At 41.4% G+C, this 23,682-nt stretch overlaps 1 protein-coding gene and 1 long non-coding RNA gene across 3 annotated transcripts in view; one reads left to right on the forward strand and one right to left on the reverse strand.

The window, feature by feature from the left end:
• RPS16 (ribosomal protein S16) overlaps positions 1-23,682 on the reverse strand; it is a 30,796-nt gene that overhangs the window by 1,458 nt on the left and 5,656 nt on the right. The window contains exons 1-4 of one of the 2 annotated variants that reach the window (XM_050892102.1): positions 2,023-2,040; positions 1,880-1,935; positions 1,007-1,108; positions 136-232 (exon numbers count right to left, since the gene is read on the reverse strand). In XM_050892102.1, coding sequence (XP_050748059.1) covers positions 136-232; positions 1,007-1,108; positions 1,880-1,927 — 247 coding nt within the window. In that variant the 5' untranslated portion in view covers positions 1,928-1,935; positions 2,023-2,040. Of the gene's footprint in view, positions 1-135; positions 233-1,006; positions 1,109-1,879; positions 1,936-2,022; positions 2,041-23,682 lie in introns of those variants that run through there. The other variant, XM_050892094.1, reaches the window with a different exon arrangement.
• LOC127013310 (uncharacterized) lies at positions 2,353-6,883 on the forward strand. Its single transcript, XR_007766065.1, has 3 exons — positions 2,353-2,411; positions 4,543-4,693; positions 6,741-6,883. It is a non-coding gene; the product is annotated as an uncharacterized LOC127013310 (long non-coding RNA).

Here is a 23,682-nt window from a genome sequence, read left to right on the forward strand (position 1 = left end):
CAAAAAACTACATTTGTGCAGTGGAAAAAGAAACAGAACGTCAAGATGTGCAAGTTACTATTCTAAACTCAAGCCTCTTAAATATGTGGCTTGACCTGTTTTAGCCCACACCAGGGATCCCACCAAAAATCATACCGTAGATTTGTGCTACATGGCCACCACCCTTTACACGGACTCTGATGTCAACACCAGCAAACCGTTCCTTCCCCAGGAGGAGGACAGGTTCAAGCAGCTTGGAAACAAAACACAGAAAGAAAATTCATTTGTGATCAGAAACAACAAGGATTAGAGCTTGTAGTACGTTTACCAGATGTGAAGTTATTGAATGTTCTGAAAAACGGAGCCTTGATTTTACAAGCACACACTCAAATTAAGTACACTTCTTGCAGAGTTCTATGACATCTACTAGTGCTGTTATAATAAACTTACTGATGTCTTGAATTTATTTAATTTAAGTTTCAGAAATCTTAATTGCAAAGCATATGCACACAGGAATTAAGAGCAAAGGAATAGTTTAAGTAGAATGCTTTAACTACATCAGAAAAATAAAATCAAGTTTATTAAAATTGAAGATCTGAATTAATTTGTAGGTGCTTTTCTCCACTACTTATTACACTTTATAGTTATCTAGTCAGTTTTAGATTCTCTCAGCAGTGTTTAAACAGCTATTAAGTCCTAAACAATTTTTTAAAAAGGAGTTTTAAGTCACCCACTTCAATTAAAAAAAAAAAAAAGTGACGTGCTGAAAATACTTCACATAATTACATTAACATACAAGAATCCAGTTAAGCAAAAAGCCCACCCTTCCCAACAAGGCAATCATAGAAGGACAGTTTTCTGAATTTTCATAAGAGCATCTACATTTCAGGTAATACACAACCAAAAATTCAGTACTGTCACTAAGGCAAGCAACTCTTCTTCATCCCCAAGCAATTATGTGTATAATGGTATTTTAACATCCAAGGCGGGGGGGGGGGGGGGGGGAGGAGGCTGGGTGGATGCTTACTTTATACTGCAAAGTTCTGGGCTCAATCATTTCCAGAGGTCTTCCATTCACTTTAATGAGGCCATTTCCTCTCTTGCAGTGGGCAACAGCAGTTGCTGTTTTCTAAAAATCCAAATGTGTATTAGTGCAGCACTTCATTTTTGCCCTAGCAGCGTGAATTTCTATTTAACAATCTAAAAATCTTAGTTTTATGCCCAAGATTAACATCTCATACTAAACAAAACAGTACCACTCCTTACATTCCCAGGTATTCACTCAAAGTATTAAGGCATCATATTAACAAAATTGTATTTAGTTTATAGTTATAAATGCTACATAGTTAGAACATTTAGTTATAAAAAAGGGAAAGATACCCTCTCCATTCTGCAACATGGTATTTTTGTGGCTCGTTTCCTCACAAGAGCCTGCTACCTAGAATTACTCGAGCCACTGGATCCCAGCAGTACGAACTTTATTTTACCACCACCACCTCATTAACATGGCTGTCGGACACCGGCAATGATGACCCAGGCCCCTATGGCCTCGGGACGACAGCGGCGGCCGCTCCCGAGTACTCCCGAGTGAGAGGGGAGAGCTCCGACCCAGAGGACCCGAGCCCACTCCCTAAGAGAGGGAATCTTTCCCCCCGCTTCCGCACGGCCCCAGGGCCACGGCGCGCTCCGGCACCTACGGAGCAGGACACGTGGAGCTGCCGGGCAGGCCTCGCCACTGCTGGCCCTCCCGCGCACCAGCCCCGCCACACGGCACCGGCGGGGAGCCGGCGCCGCTGCTCCCGAACTGGGGCCGAGGAACCCCGAGCGCGTAGGGCCACACGGCGCGGCCCAGCCCCAGAGCGAGGAGGAGACGGAGCGGGCCGCGGCGCCCCGGCCTCACCTTCCGCCCGAAGACCTGGACGCTCTGCAGGGGGCCCTTGGCCGGCATGACTCCTCCTGCAAGAGAGAGGGAGGCGGCGTTAGCACTGCCGGGGGAGAGATCACGAGCAGGGCGGCGGAGGCCGGAGCCCCCCGGACACTCACCCTCCCTTCAGCGGCGGCACCGGGAAAAGGCCGAACGGGGCTTCCCAGCCTCTTCTCAGGGGCAGCCGGGCCGCAAAGCGCAACGCCGTCTTCCGGCAGTGCGACAGAGTGCTTGTCCACCCCTCCCCCGTCCGACCGCGCTTTGCGGCAGCCCAGAGCAGGGCGAAGCGGGGAGCGCGGGCGCGCGCATTCCGTTAAGCGCCGTCCCGGGGCCCTGCGGGCCGGAGGCTCCGCGCGGCACCCCGGGGGGGGGGGAGGCCGCGCCGCGGTCTCTCCGGCTCCTTCTGGAGGGGCTGTGTCTGCCGCCTCCCCGCCGGCCGGAGAGGCGTGATGGGCGCTGGGGAGGGTTAAACGGGGTGGACCGGACCTTCTGTAAGGCTGCCGCTTTGGTAAGGCTCTGCGCCTCGACCTCGGCACCGTGGTGTAGGGTCACCCCGTCTTTTCCCCCCCTCCCCGTTTTGCCCCGTGTTTTATTTTTTTTTAAAGTTACTTTCGTCGCACAGAGAATTCCCTCAGTTTCCCCTTCGATGTAAAGGGATGGAGTCCCGTTAGACTCCGTCAGCGCTGGGAAGGCGTTGTTCCCCTTGCAGAAGCCAGCTTCTGTCGCCTGAAGCTTGCACGCTGGCTTAAGGCTGCTGCTTTTGAATCTGCCCGTACGGGATTTCCCGCCGCTCCGCGGGAGGAACGCGGCTGCCTCTCCCCGGGAGGGAGCCCGGGCGCCGCCCGGAGGAGGCCGAGCGCCTGCACGCCTTCTCCAGGTGACCGGCGCAGCACCCTGGGAGAAGCACAGCCCGTGCTCTAACGGGTGAGGTCAGAACGGGGCCGGCGGGGTCACTCACTGCCCGAGCTCTGACATGGATTACAGCAGCTTGAAGGACTTCTTGAGGGGGATAGAGAGCATGCAGAGCCTGCGAGAGGCTTTTGCTTCAGTTACTTGTGAAACATCTAGTGTTGACACCGTAGCGTACCTTCTGTTAGGTATCCCAGTGACAAGCAGAACCCAGCTGGGCTTCTGGTATAAAGAGAACAAAACGATGACTTCCCCGAAAGGCTTACAGTCACTCCTTGGAACTCCTTGGGATGCAGCAGTACAAACTACATAGGTTTTTTTCGTGTTAAAGTTTGGTAAACTGCTGGAGAAGATGAAGCATTAAACCCTGTATTCTGTTCTAGCATTGTACACTGAGGCATATTCAGGCAATTCTTTATACCCACTTAAATAGCAACCATTATGTTTAAGACCAAGTCAAGGAGTTCTCCTTAGATTCAGGGCATCCACAGAGCACCATCAATTTGAGCTTTTATCTCTGTTTTCCTTGTTTAGTATCTGTCATAATTAAAACACGGGATTTAAGTCACTTTCAGACTGAAAATACTTTACTTCTAAGGCTTGGTATTTAGTATGCAAAATTTTCCAGAAGGACAAAAGCAGAATCTATCGATGAAGCAAGGTCATGCTTCTTAGATATTTTAAACGACAGAGATTTAAATTACTATGATTAATTAGAAAGTTGACTGCTCAAATGAAACAATCAGTTCCTTTGTCTTTGGACAGGATTTTAAGTACTGAACATTAGTCATCAGTCATGTGAGGATTTAAACAAGCACTTAGCTTTATGCAATTTGAGTGATTAGTTCTATTCAAGTGAATAGTACTGTGTAGAACGTGTAAGATTTAGCACATCTCAAAACCCCAATTGTACAAAGCTTTAACATGTGACCCGAAAAGTGATTTGTTTTTTGTTTTTTTTTAAGGCTGTTTCCTAAGAAACAGTGTTTATGCGGTTACAGGTGTCTATCATCCACTCTTTCCCCATCATTGGGGGAAGGGGAATGGTTGCCAGCTTATTGGCCAATTTTGGTTAGTTTTCACAGAAGAATGAAAATTTCAAAACCAATTTAGCTTGTACATATTTGGTGAAAATAGGTGGCTCTGTATAAGAGAGATCATTTACTTGCATAATGAAAGCAGCTGCAGGAGCTGAAATATTAGACATTACAAAACCTTTATTTAGGTGAAAAAGAGAACACATAATACCTAATTAACCCAGTTAGACAAAAAAGTTCAACTAAGACTTATGATCAACCCAAAGGTGAGCCATTAGTAACTGAGTTTTGTTGGGTGTTCAGGGCATTTTTAAAGGAAAAGAAAGCAAATCTAAATCTGTTCCTTTTGTGGGCATTAGCTGAGGTCTGCTAATGAAGACCTGTGTTTTAATACCAAGTACACCATTAAATAGGGGGGTTTCAAATGCCTGCTTGTATAAAGCTTACATTTTGGGAGCATGCTTTCTTAGGTCCTTCAAAATTCATCCTCATTTGGGTGTTTGTCTGCTGCATGCTCTTCCTGGAACTGAAAACTTTCATCCTAGAAGAGCCTGTGTATAAAACCAGTGATATTCCTACACATACGTATCTTTCTGTTTTCTGTTAGCAAAGTAAGAAGATAACATATATTGATAGTGTTGTCTGGAAGATAAGGTTAAAGGCTTTGTGCTACTTGTTTCCTTTGCTTTCTAGCATAAAAATGGGAACAGGAGCTAAAAGGCATTTAGAAACCACGTACCACAGAAATTAGGCTGTAACATTGGAAGAGAGAATTAGATCATCGATATCACCATATACAAAAGAAACAAAAAGAAAGATACCAGAATGGAAAAAAAAACCTCAGGTAAGATACCAGACTTTTAAGAAAAGTCCAACAATATCCCTACTTAGTTTTACAGAGCACAGAATACTTTAAAATGGTAATGTATCTCTAATTTCGAAAAGAATGACATAGTAAGAATCTCCAAGCACCACCTACAAACTCTTGTCTTCGCTTCCTTTTTATTTGTAAAATAATTGCACCTGTGGAATGTAAGGCACTTGTTTGGCAGCCTGTTTTTTTTTTTAACCTTACTTTGCACCAATGTGAAGAGTTACACAGCATGCAAAACAGTGAATAATCAGGCCCAGAGAAATTAAGGTGTATTTGCTGGTAAAACACTCTTAGCAGAAAGAGCATTTCAAGAGAAAGCTGGCAGGTTTGAACCCATCTTGACAGGGCATTTTTATTATTTCCTAACAGGAAGAAAAATATGTGGATTTGACTCAAGTCCAAGTCCTTGATTTCACAGTGATTCTGTATTGTACTAACAGAACATCTCTTGTGTATCTTTGTACCAACAAGTATCTTACAACTACTAAATCTTTTACATGGGCATTTAGTGAGGCTTTAAGGGATTGAGAGTCTCTCAGTGCCTGACGTCCTCCACTGGAGCTGCTTTGACCTCATTGCAGGCCGTGGTGTAAGATGCTGCTGTGACCTGCTCTCCTCCTGCAGATGAGGCACACACACTGCTGCTCTGTCAGTTTGCTGGAAACAGCTAGGGTATGGCAGCAAGGGACAGTGCTATAGGGGAACGTCTCTGACGATGTCTCCAATTGTTTCCTCACTTTGCGACAGGAGCACAAACGTTGTGTAGGTAACATGGCTCCATGGGGAGGAGGGCAGGAAGGGAATGGCAGGAGGTGGGCAGAGGTGGACTAAGCAGAGTCAGTGAGCTGGGCTGAGCAGAGCAACTTTGTATCTGTTCATTTGGGAATTTGCCAGTGTGGAGCATATGGAAAACTGCAGTACAAAACTTGGGTGTCAGTCCACTGCCCACCAGTTCTGTCAGGCTGATGTAGTGCAACCAGTGAATTTTAAATGTATACTTGTTACTTGAATGCTAACAGAGATTTTATTTGGCGTCTCTATGCGGGAGTCAAATCTATTGAAGATTTTTGCTATTTATGTGGTTGTGTGTGTGTTTTTTTCTGGGATTTTATGTAGTTTGGAATTTAAAATAGCGAGTGACTGGACTTCCATGTGAAATCATGATGTTGGTTCTCCCCTTGGACTTTGTCATCTTTCAAATCAAATTCACATTTAAGTTCAAAAGGTAAACATTCCAAGAGGATGGCATTTTAGCTTCCACTTAACACAGAGGTATGTAGCTCCTGAGAGTGTAAGGCAACAAAGAGTCAAGGTCAATATGTTAATAAGGCCAGCTGTAATGTGACTCTAAATTTCCTCCTATTTAAAGGAGAGAAAATGCTCTCCATGGAAAAATAGGGTGAGAATTAGTGAGATTATCTTCCTCATATGTATTATCTGAAACATTAATAGAAAGGTGAGAGCTATGGCAAAATATGGTCAGTTACTTCTATGTATGTTGTCATAGAAAATAAAAAAAATCGTTGTAAAAGTAAAGGGGCATCTAGGGGATATACAAAGAAATATTTCTTCTACATAGTTCATAATCACATTAAAAAAAAATCCATGCCTTCTACCAAAGTGTCCCAATTTGCAATTGAATTATACATTGTAGGATTTTTTTAGCAGAGTGGATAATTTTAACCAGGGAAAAGGCTTGTTCATATTTCATGCATGATAAACAAAGCATATTCCCTGAAGTTTTTACTTCAGACAGCAAAATCATCTCTATGCGCTTCAGCAGGCTTCTGTCTGGTACAGATTTATACCTTTTGAAAGTCAGTGGGTTCCTTCACTGAGAAGTATGAAGTATTTCAGGGAAGAAGATACGTGCTTTTTTTATGGCAGCTCTTACAATCTGAAAGATCTGGGATACCACAATATAGTTCTCATATTACATTTTGCAACTGATGCATGTTTGATGATAAAGTGTAATTAGCTAATGGATCCTATTATTTCTGATGCTTGCTTTTCACAGATCGTATTCATCCAGGCAGCAGCTGAAGAGTTTTCTAAACTCAATTAGTGCAAGAATGCTGTGACCAATGGAAAAATGTTTGATGCATGCCAGAAAACAAATCTTCCCAGCTCTTGGAAATATGTTCTGAAAACAAATAAGGATCACACAAGATTTTCATATTAATAAATATTTTTTTCCTAAGAAAATATTTAAAGCACAATTTTTGGTTTAATTATCTTTCTCTAAGGAAGCTCTATAGCATGAGCTCTGGAACATAAGGATATGGATTATCCTGATTGGTGTGAATACTGACTCCCATTTGCAGATTATGAATGTTAATGTCACATTGAGATTGAAAACACAAGCCAATTTGTAATGTAGAAATTGACACAGTGACAGGCATATTCACACTGAAATTCATTGCATGTAAATAATTAGCAGTGCAATAGGTTACTCAGGACCCACTCTTAGCATTGCTACTTGGGAAAAATCACAATTAATGATTGTCTTGACTTTAGCTTTGAGTGAATAGGATAGCTCTTTCAGTACAATAAACAAAAGAAATACAAAGCCCATCTTGGATATGAACATATAGACAGACCTTAAGGCTCATTGTTTTAGTTCTGTTACCTGACGTTGCTGGAATTGGAAAACTGTTGTGCCTTAAATTTACAACTTGCATCCTATTTACAATGGCTGGAAATTCATATTATCAGTTAAGATAGTTTAGCTGGAAAGTGATAGTGTATTAACTGCTCATTTTAGAATCTGTCCATATATTAAAGGATAAAATCTAAAAATCTAGGACTTCGATTTGGAATATGACTATGTTCAACCTCTCTTGCAGTATACAAGGCTTTAGTGAAATTTATTGACAGTAAATTAGAATTACTTAAAACTCTTCTCCTGTACATCTACAGAAGCTGCTCTTAAGTATGTGCGTGTGAGCTCATACACTCACACTTTCATATGTCAACAGGAATCAAAGTTGTAAGAAGCTGACCGGGCAACAACCCAGTACCCCCAAGCTACACAAATAAGCTAACAAGTAAATAGAATCACGTACATGAAACAATTTATTTTTGCAGAAGAGAACGGCAACTCCAAGCTTCCTGCTGTATTTTGCTGCCCCTGGAGGCTGCTTCTCCATTTAATTCCCTTTTTTAGAAACTAAACACAGCAGGGTCCAGTGGGATCCAGCTGCCCTCTCAACTCTTTTGCAGAGAGAGGAGTTGTCCTGGGTCTTAGCTTCCGCAGGCCTGTTGGGATCCTTTCTACTTTTCTATGTTAAAGAAATTTGGGGAAGAGTGACCATAGAAATGGACACCTATTTTGCACATCTTTAAAATACAGGCTTTTTGCTCCAGTTGGTTTAGTTATGTTCAGATTACAAATACGACATCACGCTCCATGATCTGTAGGTCGACATTTCTCCTTAAATCTCACTTTTGATGTAATGCATACAGAAAGTTGCTATCTTCTAGGTAGATGAAAAGGTGCGATTATTGTTATTGACTGCACGAATAAGACTATTAATTATGCACATGCCTCATTTGCTGAAACATCAATCGTGGTTTAGAGCAGAAAGAGGTAGGTTTCTGTGAAGTTATATTAACGTCTACTGAGCTCATTTCTATTTCTGATTTTGAATCTGTTTGTTGTTTCAAGTGAAACATTTTCCATTGCCTGTTGTAAGAGGGCAGATAAGGCAGAAGTATCAGAGCTCGTGAACTGTTGTGTACTTACTGACCTACCAGAGAACTGAGACTTTTTCTCCAGAAACTGGAGCGGTTGAACTCTGAAGGAGAATGAACTCTTTTGGCAAGGCTTTGTAAGGGCTCCGGATGGAAAATCTTGTGTTTATGAAGCAGAGAGAGCGAGCAGAAACGTAGTGACTGTCCAGCTTGTAGCATTAAGGGAAAATAATAATACATTTTCATCACACAGGGCTGAATACGGCTAGGCTATCTGGATGCTGCGTGTTGCCAGGAATCATGGAATCATCAAACCCAGCAGAGTCCCCGTCTGGTGTAGGATTGACAAAGAGGTTGTTACCTGTAACCAGCCGTGGCTCTTGAACTGAGACAGACGTCAGTTCTCAGTGCCTTGTTACATGTTAATAGCTGCTGCATTTTAAAGTAATCGTCTGTCCGCCCTCACCTCGCCCTTTGTTCAGGGACAGCGGTGAGGAAGTCGTAAGGTCTGGTATCTCCAAATGGCTCTTTTGTAATTTTTTCCTCCACTGTTCCCAAGAGAACCTAGCCTGTAATATCTACCCACTAGGAGATCTACACGCAGTTCACAGAAACACAAACACATGCAGTATTACAACACACGTATTAAAATGAAATTTTTTTACAAGATCAAAAACAGAAAAAATAAAGTGCTGTGGGAAAGCTTTTACCAAATAAAAATGTCTGTGGAGGCTTGATCATATGTGGGCCTGTGAATAACACTCAGGAGACTATAAACTTTAGACAAACCAGATGGTTAGACAGCAAACCAGATGGTTTTATTTATGCAGACAAAGTTCACATTTAGTGAGGTACTTTGTTCTTCTAGAGAAGGTTTTGCACACAAAGTAAAAGAATTATATATGTGTCCTATGATGATGGACTGGAACAGTCATACAAATGTAAGTCTCATCAAGTAGTCCATTGTCCTTTCGATAGAAATATCATCATAATTACATCATTGGGATACTCGTTGGCTGCTCTTGTACATGGTGTTTCTTCTTTTCACTGCAGTAGCATCCAAAGGCTTTAGTGAGGATTATGAGCAGCTTTTGTTACGTGTCATAAAATTGCATAGGAAGATACAGTCCTTGCTCAGAAGAATTTAGAGTCTAAGGAAGACAAAATGTAACACAGGGGTTGACCAATGACAGAGGAAAGTAAGAGAGAGACTATAGACTGTTACTGATGGGTTTCAACTAGAAACTAACTCTCCTTTTCCGTATCTATGAAGTTAACCACACTGACTTTCTAGTCCTTTGGTTTTAGTTTTACTGCAAAGCCAGAAAGTATGTTTGTCTTAACTATAAAGTATATGCATACCGACTTTTCCTTCTCTTTTAAAAGCTGCTTCATCAAAACCTGTTAAAATCTCAAGGTCCCTTGAAATGCCCTGTTTTGTGAACTGTCATCTGTACTCATTCAGCTGTGCTTCAGCCGCTCCAAGAAACTGTTGCCCTGTCTGGTGGGGGTCAGTTCTCTGACAGAATGGCAAAAAATAGGTGGATTTCAGATTATTTATCCAGATTATTATGGATCCCAAAGTCAACATCTTAGGCTAAAAACCTTACACTAGCTCTACTGCTCAGGCAGTAGCCTCCAGCAACACAGCAGTCATAGCAGCTTATCATCTATGATGTCTTCACACAACTCTTTTTTGAGTCATATGATGTCATAATTTCACAAGAGCTTTTGACCCAGATTTTTTAATTTTTTTTTTCTGATGGTGCTGCCTATAGCTTCTTGCTGATCTTAGAAAAAAGTATTTCTGGAAAGTGTATTTCCACAATCTTAACGTAGATGTGGCATAGTGATACATATATTGTGATATTAGCAGATTAAGAAGCAAAAGAAATTGCTTTGGTGACTTTCTTAATGTAGTTTAAAAAAAACAGATGCATGAACTTTTATCATCCATTCCTTATGAAGAATCGCACCTAAATTGTAAACGCCTCTTCAACAGAGATCTGTTCCGGACTCTCTTCCTATTTACATTCCATCCAAATTTCAGCTTTGCTGAAAATTTCATCTTTTACCCATAGTCTTGTTCAGCTGTTGGTTTTATAAAAGTGTTCTTTAAGGGTTATGACTGATCTAAATGTTAGAAAGTCCACCTCATGATTTTTCCTGGAAAGTTTTATCTTTCCAAAATAAATATCATAGAAATGATAGCACTAGCATTGCATCTATGAACTACGACAAAAGAAAAATATGTATTTTTAAAAATCAAATTACTTATTTAATTTTATGGCAATCAAAATCAAGGAAAAAGTGCAATATCTCAATATGAGAAAACACTGAGCTAGGAAAAAAACCCCAAACCACTGAGCACATCAACACAGAAATTATAGTTCCTCTACAGAACAGGAGACCCATATGCGTTTCAAACTGTAAAAGAAATTAAGTAGAATTTTCCTCTGTTTATTAAATACAGACATTGAATGGACACTGGAGAAATAATGCCTTGCCAAAGCAAGACACCTCTCGCAGTGTGAGATATGCATGCTTTGTACATGACCCTTCATGCTCTAACAGGCACCTTGGATGTTGTTTCACTTCTGTAGGTCAGATGCTGCTTTGGGCTCCATGGGAATCCCTGAGTTTGGCATGTTTTCTTCATGAGGAATAAAAATATCATGTATCAACCATATAGCATCAAACAAAGATATTACTCAGAACAGTGAGCAATAATCCTCCCACAGTGATCATCATTGCACCTCAAATACTGTGTTGCACCTCAAATACTGTATTGCACCTCGAATACTGTGTTCAGTTTTGGGCCCCTCACTACAAGAAAGACATTGAGGTGCTGGAGCATGTCCAAAGAAGGGCAACGAAGCTGGTGAAGGATCTAGAGAGCAAGTCTTATGAAGAGCGGCTGAGGGAACTGGGGTTGTTTAGCCTAGAGAAAAGGAGGCTCAGGGGAGACCTTATTGCTCTCTACAACTACCTCAAAGGAGGTTGTAGAAAGGTGGGTGTCAGTCTCTTTTCCCAGATAGCAAGTGACAGGATGAGAGGAAACGGCCTCAAGTTGCACCAGGGGAGGTTCAGATTGGATATTAGGAAAAATTTCTTCACTGAAAGGGCTATCAAGCATTGGAACAGTCTGCCCAGGGAAGTGGTTGAGTCACCATCCCTGGAAGTATTTAAAAGACGTGTAGATGTGGCGCTTAGGGACATGGTTTAGTGGTGGACTTGGCAGTGCTAGGTTAATGGTTGGACTCGATGATCTTAAAGGTCTTTTCCAACCTAAATGATTCTATGATTTTATGATTGTTGCCTGTAGCCTTACATAGTGGAAGATACTGTTGATGCAAGCTTGCAAAGTCTTGTCAAACGAAGGAGTTTGGAGATTAATATAAGTATGGAAATACAAACTCTGGTGATTTTATACCACATAGAAATCAGTAGTTAGATGGGAAATGAACCCCAGGTTTCAAAAATGTTTAAAATGTGTGTGGCATTTAGGTGCCTATCTCCGAAAGGAATACAAAACTTCTGCTGTTAAGTAACTCAGGAGCCTGGGTTCTGTTTGCACAATGACATAGATTCATAGTCTATATGTAATTGAAAGTTAATTAGATTAGACTTTTTAAAGTATCTGTACCTTTTGAAAGTAGAACTTCTGTTCATTATCACTGGAAGCCTTTGGAACATTTATTTTCCATCTAGCATGCTCTCTGTATCAAGGGGAGTAGCCCTCTCTGTTCTAGCAAATTCATTATTTGGTAGGGGCTGAGAACAACCAGGTCAAGTATCTCACAGACAGGCCAGGGTTGTGCTTGGGACAAACGCAGCAGAGTATTAAGGACTGAAAGAATGTATTCCATTGGATTTAAAGATACTCTGAACTGTTACTCTTATATAAACACTTTATAAACACTTTTTCTTTTCCTTTTTGTTTTTTTAACATTGGAGTTAAAAGCTCTTTAAATCTGTTTATTGTGCATCCTGGACTCAGTTGCTAGTCATTTATTTTAAGAGTTAAAGTATTTTGACAAAAAAGTCCCATATAATCTCTACCATGTAATTCCATTCCATGGTCAGTGACATTTTAGATAGATAAGCCATCAACATAACTTTTCACAATCTTCCATCATCCCAAAATCAGTTTAATGATAATTACGTATTTTTGTCACATCATATGGAACTGATATAAATAATTTTTTTTTATCCGTAGAAAGCATCAGGTTTCAAATCTGTTGGAGCTCGATTTTAATGTATTTCATGTTTATATCTTTTAAATTAAAATAATAGAACACTTGAGATTTTCCATATTATATTAATTTTTAAAACATCCTTCATACAGTTCACATGTAATAGAAATAATTTTAATCATGCTTCAATAAAATATTAAAATGCTATATAGTGATTTATCATTTTCAACATAATTTTTTGCAGTTAATTGTACCTCATGAGCTTGACAGGATACGTGCCTTTCAACAGCACAAAGAGTCAAACCATCATTTGTGGAAAAAGAAAAAAAAAGACCATGTTGTCTCTGTGAGATCTCAGTCTGTGCATGCATGAATTTCCTCTATGCAATTATCAAATCCTCTGAATTCAAAGACTTAAACAAACTAACCAATAGTTCTGACTGAACATGCACAGAGCCCTTGCCTTCAGCATCAGAAGCTGCACAGTCCCCGTCAGTCTTCCTGATTTAATTTTAATTCAGTGCCTTTGTTGATTTCTTGCAAAATGTGGCCATTTAGAAACTGTAGCGACTGAAATCTTGCTTTATATAAAGAGTGTCAGTGCAAACTTCTCTGCTTAGAGTTTGCAATGCACATTTTATCTCAAGTCTCTAGGTTCCTGTTAATGTCTGCATGTTTGGATTTCAAATTTTGTTGGCATATGTCCCTAAGTAACGATGTGACAGCTGTTCAATAGGTAGCTCTGGTCCAAACGATATAACTCTGCTCAAAAGAATATATGTAGTTATTCTTTCCCAAACATCCAAAAGAAACAACCACTTTATGGGCTGTTCTGAGAATGAGCAAGTAATCTCGAAATGCACTTTCTTTCTGCTATTCCTGTATTAACTCTCCAGAGGAAAGACAGGCCAGAGGGTTTAGGTCAGACAGAGTGTTTACACCTTTTACAGTGCCAGCTCATACCACTGGAACTACACTATAAGGACCAGCTGATGATTTCACTTGTGACCATTGCATAACTATCTAGTGATCAGACCTCCAGCCCTTCTAATTTGAGCTAGATTTGAAATCAGTTCACTTAAAGTGACCTTTGCAACTTCTGTCATCTGTTCAGGGTCCTGTAGAAGTGCTTGTTACTGAAGGCTGCCTCAAACACAACTGAAAAGCGCAGTAGGATGTTTTTTTCAGCCAATGATCTATTCATCCCTTTCCCCCTCCACATATGTATTCCTTCCATCTCTCCCCTCCTTGCTAATTCACTCCTTATCCTTTATCCCTTTGTCTCTCTCTACTTTGTCAGAGGATTGTGACAAGCCTGGAACAGACTCAGTGCTGATCTAAGTGCACGTGGGTGGTAGGGGATGGGGAGGGCACGGCCGGGCTAGCGCGCAGCCCTACGTAGCTGTGAGTGCACTTGTGGCATGGAAGGGGGATCACACCGGGTCGGCGTTACTGCCAGCTGCCATGGGGGTGAATGCTAAAGCTCCCTTAGCTTTTCCGTCACCACCGAGTGAGAACCGCACCTCAAACCCCATTGTTACATAGTGGACAAGCTAAACTGAAGTGTGATTGCACTAACTCAAATTCGTCGCTACTAATCCCTACTAAAGAGCAACTAGAAATCAGCTGGTTTAGATTAGTTTCACTAACTCAAAAATAATGCTTGAAAAAATGTTGTAATAAACTTTGACGCGGATCCAAAACCCAACACTTTTCAGGCTGACTTTGTCTGGGAGCAGGAGGAGCAGGGCTGCTCCTCGAGGTGGGATGAGCCGGGAGCTGAGGGTGACCCCAGTGCAGGCAGTGCCTCACCAAAGGGGCACCATCCCATGGGGGCTGAGCTGGGGGCTGGTAATGGGGTCTGTTTCACAATTTTCTATTATTTCGTTTTTGCAAGCATGGCTTTCTTTTTGATTTGTCTGTTTCCGCGAAAATCCTGCAAGCCCTGGATACCACCTACTTATCAAGAGAAATATTTACTGCCTTAAAAATTGTTGGCATTTTAGTATAAAAATATTGTGAATTGATTCACTTTTTGTGAGCTTCGGTCCTTTTGAACTGTCCCATGGCTCCTCTGGTAGCTGCAGCTGGCAGTTTGAGAAGCACTGCTCTAGCCAATAGTTTATATTGTCAGCAAACTGCTTTGTTAAATTAAAAAAAATATTAACCTGGAAGTAATCAGGCAGCTTTCTTGAACATGAAGCTCCTTTTACTGAGATGCCTGCTGGCATTTAGATAACCGTAGTATTTATTTGTAGTGAAATTGTCTCTAGAGGCCTCCACCACCCTAAAGTGTTTGCTGTTCTCCTCTCCTTAGGCACGTGCATCCGGCATCACCCCACAACCAAGAGGCTTGAAAAGAAACAGGAACCTTCCAACAGTGGGTGGGGAGAAAAGCTGTGGGGCTGCCAAAGGGACCTGGTAAAGGACGAGCAGGCGGTGAGAGGCAGACCTGTGGGCTCAGCTGATCTGAGTCCTCACCTGCTGCCGCCTTCACTGAACTCCGCTCCCCATTAAAGTTTAGACTCCTCCATTTGCAAATCGTCACTGATGCTTACATGACTTTTTTTTTTTTTTTTTTTCCCTTTTCCATGATTCGTTCTCAAAAGGTTGTTTCTGCTGCCCCGGGAGAGCGGCAGGAAGCCCCAGCCGCTCTGTGTTTCCCCCTCCATCTCACAGCCCCGACAGAGCCCGGGCTGCGCCAGCTTTACTTGCACACCCAGGGCTCCCTCTGCCATCTTGTAAAGAGAACAGGAGGGATTAGGGTTCTCGCTTGTAACTCGTTCCACAATACTGAAACACATGCCTTCCTGTACAAGCTATACCCACCTCTGTATTTAGGTTACTTTAGCCCATGTGTTTCATGTTTTTCTGACAAAAAAAAAAAAAAGGACCAGCTTCACTAGTTTGTTCAATCTGCTTTGTGGCACTCCAGCAATGCAAAGCAACTGTAAAGCCTGCTTAATTGGGCAATTAAACTTTATGACTGTTCTGCATCCCTGAAGCGGTAAAAGGCAGCCAGAACGCACCAGGAAATCTTGCCCATCAGTTGGAAAAACTAAGGATGCACAAACACCTCCTCAGACCAGCCCCCCAGCCCGTGCAGAGAGGCTGAGCATTGTCTCTGGCCCAGCTGGGCCACGCTGGCCGCAGGATGTCCAGAGGACAGGCATACACAGAGTTTAGGCAGAGTTTACCTTTGCAGTAATGCAGGCATAGCCCCTTCTTCTTTAAAACGTACTTTTCATTGTTTATAATGCAAGTCCACTGAAGATAATGGTGCTTGAGGTGTAAAAATTGGACCCTGATCTCGTCAAACCCTTAGGCTGTGTGTGAGCAGAAAACCCCCTGAAATCTGTGGTGATGTTTTTAGGATCAAATCTTACTTTTCAGGAGCACTGCTGATGTAAAATTTTGTCTTTGCTTCTAGTAACCCATCTGGAAATAAAAGAATAACTTTATTGCTAGCAGTCTCATCACCATTTTGTTAGTCTTTCTTGGAGACTGTTGCGGTCACTAGCATTGTTTGTTTAAAAAATGAAAATAACAGAAGTGGTCTGAGCACAAGAGGCAGGTCCGAGAGCAATGCTGGTCCCTGTCTGTGCTCTGAGTCTGCCCCTGACCCCCTGGGTGACCTTGAACCGAAGTCCTAGGTCTGAGCACTACCTCCTTTGGGAAAGCTGAGGTCTGGGTTTGAAGCTTGCATCTTAAACCTACCCCTTCAAATGTTTTCTGTAACTATCTGGTAGTATTTGCTTGAAACGCCTCTTCCGGAGGCGAGGTGTTAAATATGCCAGGAAGGGGTTAAGTGGGTCTGGCTGTTTCATAAAGGCAGGCATTTTGTTATTCCCTACGGAAATGGGAGCTACTTTCTAGAGAAAGAAGGGACATGGGCTGTGCACAGTTCTGAACTACCCACAGAAAGGCTCGAGATGAATTATGTAGAGATTGTAACAGGAATATGAAGTTATTGCTAATATCCTTGTCAGTGAAAACCCTGTCTAGGAAGAAGAAGGGTTTTTATTCTAAAGCAGGAAGATTTAGTTTAAGATTATGTAAGTAAAGCACCCACACAAAACCTGCTATTCCTTTTTCTCACTCCATTCACATTAAAAAAATATACTTGTTCTGTTATAAAGGACTTGTTTTGCACTTACTCTTAGCAGTGCAAGTAGCTGGGAAATGTCCCTTTTAGATTTTGTGGCTGCTTAGTTACCACAGCTTCTTGCTATCCAAATAGACTCGCTCTGTCAGGGCTGTGAGATGGGGAGAGATAAACACAGGGAGCAATTGTGGCTTCCTGCCACCAGCCCTGCTCAGAAAGCAAGAAAGCAATAGCAGATGAACCGTTTCTGCAGCGGCGATGGGAAGCCGTGGCCTCACAGGAATAGGGCAACTGAAAAACACAACTGAAATCCTGAGAGCAGGATAAGTAATGTCAAATAACGTGCTCTCTTCTAGTTCCACTTTGCTTGTGCAATAGTTTTGAGGCAGCCGTTACACTGCCAGGAAATAGTCCGTGCAGATACGCACAGACAGTATCGGGTTTGAGGTAACGCAGTGGGATGCTCTATATGCAAAACTTACTATGGCAGCAGCCAAATTAAAAATGATGCAATACTGTCATTTATCAGCTGTGATCGTTGCATCAGTGTTGCCTAAAAGTAACTGCCAGGTGTTGAGTTTTGTCACCTGAACATACATTTTCCTCATTTATTCAGTTTTGGAAACGCTGACTAGAAAGGAATAAAAAGAAAATTAGGTGATGGGAGAGAAAATAAGAGAAATGACACAAAAACAATAAAGCTGAAATTAGAGAAGCACCAGCGATGCGAAAGAGGCAAGATCCAAAACACGAACAGCTCTCAAGCAAACCAGCCTTTCCGTTCACTTCGGCGGGATGTGGAGCAGGCAGTTTTCCTATCAGAAACTGCAGGACTCGTTTCTGCTATCGTAGGGCTTTGTAACAGGAGTTTAATCAGACCCACTTTTGCAGAGGGAGGGAAATAACATCATCTGTTTGTTGTTTTTTTAACTTTCAGCGAGGTTGCATGGGGTGCAATTAACTGGTGGTAACAGTAGCTGAGCCCAACCGTGTTTCATGCTAAAGGAAAGTTACACAATGCTGTGGGTGGCAGAGTATTTCTGGGAGGCACACTTCACTGAAGACTTTGCTTGCATCACTTCCTGAAATAGAGATTGACTGATGTGATATATTTTTATTTTTATTTGGCTTTTTTCTCAAACCACAGGTTACACTCGCATGCTGTTTGCAGAGTTAGGTTTTGAAGAGAAGACCATAAATGCTCAAATCAAGGTGCACTGTATTTTAACATAAGCTCTCCCTGACTTTTCCATTTTTTTTCTGTTTCTCTGGCATCTCAGAATGGAAACACTGCTAAAGCACTGAATAAAAAGGGAATGGCTTTATTGAATTAAAATTATATTCCTTGCGATATTTATCATCATTTTAATTCACTTTACTTTGGGCTGTCCTCAACTTGTGCTTTCTTAATGTGCTGCAGATTTCTGAATTGACAGCGGGTAACTGTGAGGAGCCAAGAGCTGGTCAGGATACACTCGGAGTTTTAACTCACAGGAAAGTGTAGGAGGTAGTTTAGAATTTAAGGGTTTTTTTCCATGGGAAAAAGATACCTCTTCTCTGTCCCCTGTGCATGGGAGAGATGTGAAAAAAGGGCAGTCTGGCGATTTCCTGCTTTCCTGCTTAGCAAACCCACGACAGCAACTGTCAGCATCCTACCCTTTAGCCTACTATGTGCCGCTGACTGAGTATTTTTGATGAAATGATTAACAGAAATGGATTTAATTATGATATATTACACACTCAGATTGAATCTCTACCAGGACTAGAGGGGAACACAACTCTGGGAAATGGTGTTTCAATTTGTCTGGTGTTTCTGCATGACATTATTTAATCAAAACCCATTTGTTTCATTGACTTGGTCTTGATTATGTTTTTACTATTAATGTGGACTAGGCAACAAGTTTAGCTTTGAGAACTAAAATTTATTCTTTCTTGTGCTACAACAGTGAAGGATGTGGGATGACAATCAAAAGTAGACATGGTTCATCACTCAAAAATGACAGCTCATCAGCTGAGCTGGGTGAGCACTCTTAACTGTAATGAAAATACAAATGTGCTTTTTCTGTAGTGGTTTAAATCCATATATTTAACTTCTTATTTTCAACTCATGTATAGCTAATGAAACAGCTCAGGATCCTATTTCCAACAACAGTTGCTTGGGAAAAAAAAAAGTTGGAAGAAAAGGCACGAACCAACAAATTTCTGCCCTTTCCTGACCTATCCAGTGAACAGCTAGCAATTAGCTCTTCCTCCAATATAAGCTGCACATTGATTATCCTGTTTAACAGGCAGCTTTGGACCTACACTCCATGAATTTCTCTCACCTATTTTTCTTAACTCATTTGTACTTTTAAGTCCAAATTCTGCAGTTCAGTTACTTCTGCATTAAGTAAAAAAAAAAAAAATCAATTTGTTTTCAGTTTGCTGTCTACCAATTTCATTCAATGTCCCTTATTGTAAGAAAGAATGAGTCGTAACTCTATTCACCTTCTTGATCCCAACCATGGTTTTTGTAGGTCCCCAGCATGTCTTTTTCATATGCATCTTTCCCAAGGTGAACAATTTGATCTATACGGTGATCTCACACAGGAGCTGGCCAGTATCTGTTGTTCACCTCTGAGACATTTCTACCACTGCTTACCCAAACTGACCCCAGTATTCACATTTGGATCGTGGTGGCACAGTCATCTTTTTTTATTTTATTTGGCTTTTGACCATTGCTGACGATTGTGGGCATTTCTAGGCGAGTATCTGCTAGGTATCTTTTAGATTAGCTTTAGAGATACATGCATCTCCCTGTGTCCTAAAGTGGAAGCCTACCTTCCAGACATGGTTTTGTATTGCACTCTGATGGCCAGGTCCCTAATCTTACATTGTCTGCTCTGAAATCAGCATGTATTCAGAGGATGGAATAGTGATCTTCAGTTTAGGAAACAGTGGATCATTAGAGATCTTTCTGACAGCAGAAAACCAGTTTGCATTAAAAATTAACCTGCTTTAAGTCTTTTGCTCCTCTGCTCAATAATGTGTCATTTCCACAAAGGCTATGAGACACTGGAAAAAATAACCAGTAGGCTACGATATTTATTAAAATTATAACCTTAATTATTATGGTCTTTTATGTCAGCATTGAGGCATAATATTAAAATCCTTAATTTAACGTAGTGAAAATACCAGATCTATAACAAGGCATACTAAGCTGCAGTCTGTTTTTTCCTGCTTGGTGGTGGTCCTCATTGATCCCTACTTAACTTACTGCCTAGAAAAAGAAACTCTAAATGAGCAGCACCTGGGAAGGTCAAAGAACGACTCTTTGAAAACTCTTGTTCAAATATGCCAACAAGGAGTGGAGGGAAGTTACTGTAGCACTAGCACAGGAATTTGTAAGAGGTAAGGAAGGCTGGCTGTAGCCGTATTAGGGCTGTGGAAAAGGCATGATTTTGCTTCTTCGGTATTGATTGTATCCAAAAGATCCTGTTTCCCTTCTTCTCCTGCACACGTCTTCTACATATTAGGTGGATATCTGTTTACACTGAAAAGGGTTTTTTCTCCTACCTTTGCTCTTTGTCTATCCTGCATAATAACAGCTGCTAAAGAAAAACATACATTTCTTGCTGCTCTGCTCTGTAATCGTTGATGGAATCTATCGTATTCCAATTAAAACGATAAATCATGGGGCCATGGCAAACTTCCCATGCTTTAATAGAGCCTCGCTTGAGACAGTTGTGTTCAGTTTGTTGTGTTGTGCGGAGGCTCGTTACTCAATACCTCTCAGTTTAAATGAAAGCTCCTTTTGTCTGGGAGCAGGAGCTGGAATGCCAACACACGGCACTGCGCGGCACGCAGCTCCCCTCGCTGCCGTGGGGAATAGGTGCCGGACTGCTCAGCCACCAGCTTCCCTCTGCTTTAAATCAAGATCTGTTGAAATAAGCACACCTCTCTCACACGCTTCATCGCTCTGTGGTTTCTGAGCAAAATCCGTATCAACCTGTTACTTTGTCTTTTATAAACGCTGCGTCTCTCTCCAATGATGGACAAAACAGTTCTGTGGGCCATCCCAGGACCATACTTTGCCTCATCTTCGCCCAGAATGGTGCAAGTTCCATTTGCAAAGTATTCCCCAAAATAAACAAGCAAAAATCTGAAAATACTTAATGCTGCCATTGCACATCCACAGATGCAAACAGTTTATGGCATAGTAGAAATAATTTTTGCTTCTGGTCAGTATTTTAATTTCAAAGATCTTATTTTCATAAAAATACTGGTATAGTTTCATTTTCATCAAAATATTGATTTTGAAAAGCATGCTTTTGCACTTAGAAATGTTCACCCAAATTTTGCTCAGAATTTTGAGGATGTCAGTCCACATTTTTCTTGTCATGCTTTTTCAGCTGAGAAAATGAAGAGCAGGAGATAAAAATATTGCTTTGTCTTCTCTTCTAAAGATCTTTTGTGTTTTTCCACCTTGCCCATGAAGAGAGGAAAATAAAGACATAATAGTCCTCTACTTCCTCCATTGTTTTTCATCTTTTCCTAGCTCTGAACTATGCTTGTACAGAATTACACAAATAGTTTGGTAAGTTGTTGTTTATCATACTTTTTTATTTATTTGTTAAGCTTTTAAAGCAGTACGAATTACTCAGAAAGACAGTGAAGCTAAAGCTAATGCTAAAACACTATTATTTGTGGTTTAGAGGGATATTTTAGTCTACATTTTACAAGATCCCTGCACACGATCATTAATAATGCTTTTTTTTAAGAACACTCTCTGCTTCTTATAAAGCCAACAAAATAAGAGATAGTAATTATAAACATAAGATGATTATGGATACAAACAAACAATTAAAATTATCCCTCCCAATTTTGATTATTGATATTTAACTTAAAATATTGAACATCTTAATTTGCTCCATACTTTCAGTCATAGCTAAAATCCACCAATGAGTACAAGAAGTTCTCCATTGGTTTCATTGGAATGTGGGTGAGATCCTTTAGATTTAAATTATTGTGCAGTTTTGAAGAGAATCAAAATGAAAGTACCAACAACTTCTTTAAAAGCTGTCTGCAGTTTTCATGTTTCCAACAGATTGCTCAATTAGAATGCAAGACCTGAGAGTTGTATTTATCTTTATCTTTGAACTATGAGTCTATTGTACCAAGGGTGACTTACATTTTTAAAATATAAAAGAAATTTTTCTGTCCTCTTCACATGCTAACACACCAGTGAGCAACTGTTTCAGCACACAAAAGCAAGAGACATGAACTTTATTTTGATTTCTGAGTGCTTTTACATTTCTACATCCAAAGGGTGGGAGTAGTGATGAAGTGCTTTAAGTACTTGGAAAAATAATACACCAGGATTAACTATTCAACAAGTTAGAGATCACGATGGGGACAGCCTGGGCTGTTTCTGAAGTTGCGGAGTTTCCTGTTTTCTGAAAAGAGGAACAGTATGAGGCAATACATACTCAAAATAAGCAGATTTCACCAGCCTCAGAGGGTGATAGGTAAAGTCAGAGGGAAACAAATAAGGTGGGAGACCGGAGGATGGGAGAGCAAGCCGCCGCTGCGGAAGGCTCTGTTACCCACTGGGGTGTATAAGAAGAATGCTAAAAACTCCAGCATGGCTGCAACAGTAAGAGAGCAAAACGCTATTAGGCAGGGAAAAAGCAGAAAGGCTATGGCTGTAAGGAGTAACAGGAAATCCTTCTGTAATGGCACTAATAGTAAGAGGAAGGCTGAGAAAGCTTTGGTCTGCTGCACCGAGGGGAGGAAAGATCTAAACAGATGATGCTGAGAAGGCTAAAGTGTTTAATGCCTTTTTGCTGCAGAACTCTCTGCAAAGGACATCTGCTACCAGATGGCTGGCACAAATCACCCAAGTGACAAAGGGATAGGGTAAAGAAAACACAAGCACTTAAGTAAGTTTAGGATTCCCAAATCAGCTAGTGAGAACATCGCCTGATAAAATTCATCCTGAAGCACTAGACAGAGTAAGCCTAGATCTGCTATGGGGGATTAACCTCATTTAAATGTAGCCAGCTGAAACTTTGGCATCCAGTGCAAACTGTTTCTTTATTTTAGGGGTCCCTGATCTCTCCCCAGGGCTCTCCCCACCCTGCCCACGGCCCAGGACCCCATTTCAGCCCCCTGGGACCATCAGTCCCTGCTCCGGTGACGCTGCAGCAGGGCCGGTCTCTAGCTCCCCACAGCCTTGCCCGGCAGGAATACTTAAGCTTAAAAATATATTACCAGGTGGTCTCACTCCCTTTTCAGTAAATATGTCTAAATAAGGAAGGGAAATGTCCACCAACCCCTGTAACAATACAGATTAAATCTTTTCCCTTGCATGCTCCAAAGTGTGGAAGAACCATTCCAAAATATCTGCGTCTGCCACCTGTTCTCTCCACATCCTGACCTCCATGCAAAATGACTTTGTTTTCCCAGCGTGTCATTTAAATGAAGGTATTCGCTCTGCACATATCTGTAATGCTTGCTCAGCTCTTAGAAACTGCAAGTATTCTGCACCTGGCAGATTGCATAATCCGGCCCGATGAAAGAGAAATATGGTCAATAAGTCCTTAACATAACCCTTTCATCTCTCTTCTTGCCAGCAGCTTGTCTCTCTGCAGTTTCCTTTTACAGGGTGATTTGGAAGTTCCTTTTGAGTAGCTTACATTTTATCTCTGGTTGGACATGAAATAACTCCACACGCTGTACTGGAGGGAACATGTTGTTCTGCTATCATAGGCACAGCTGCCTGGGCAGAGGAGACTATTAACAATGAGGCATCCAGATAAAGTGAGTAGATACCTGCAAAAAAAAAATTGCTACCTCATTAGAGATATCCTATCTTGCAGCACAGCTCTTTTGAGAACCCATTTGGCTAGTGAAATATGAAATGAAAGGACAAACACACAGATGATCCTTTTAAATCAGTTTAATTAAAAGTGACAGCTAGTACC

This window comes from Gymnogyps californianus, chromosome 1 (assembly GCF_018139145.2).
Source record: "Gymnogyps californianus isolate 813 chromosome 1, ASM1813914v2, whole genome shotgun sequence".
In the NCBI taxonomy this organism is placed as follows: domain Eukaryota; kingdom Metazoa; phylum Chordata; class Aves; order Accipitriformes; family Cathartidae; genus Gymnogyps; species Gymnogyps californianus.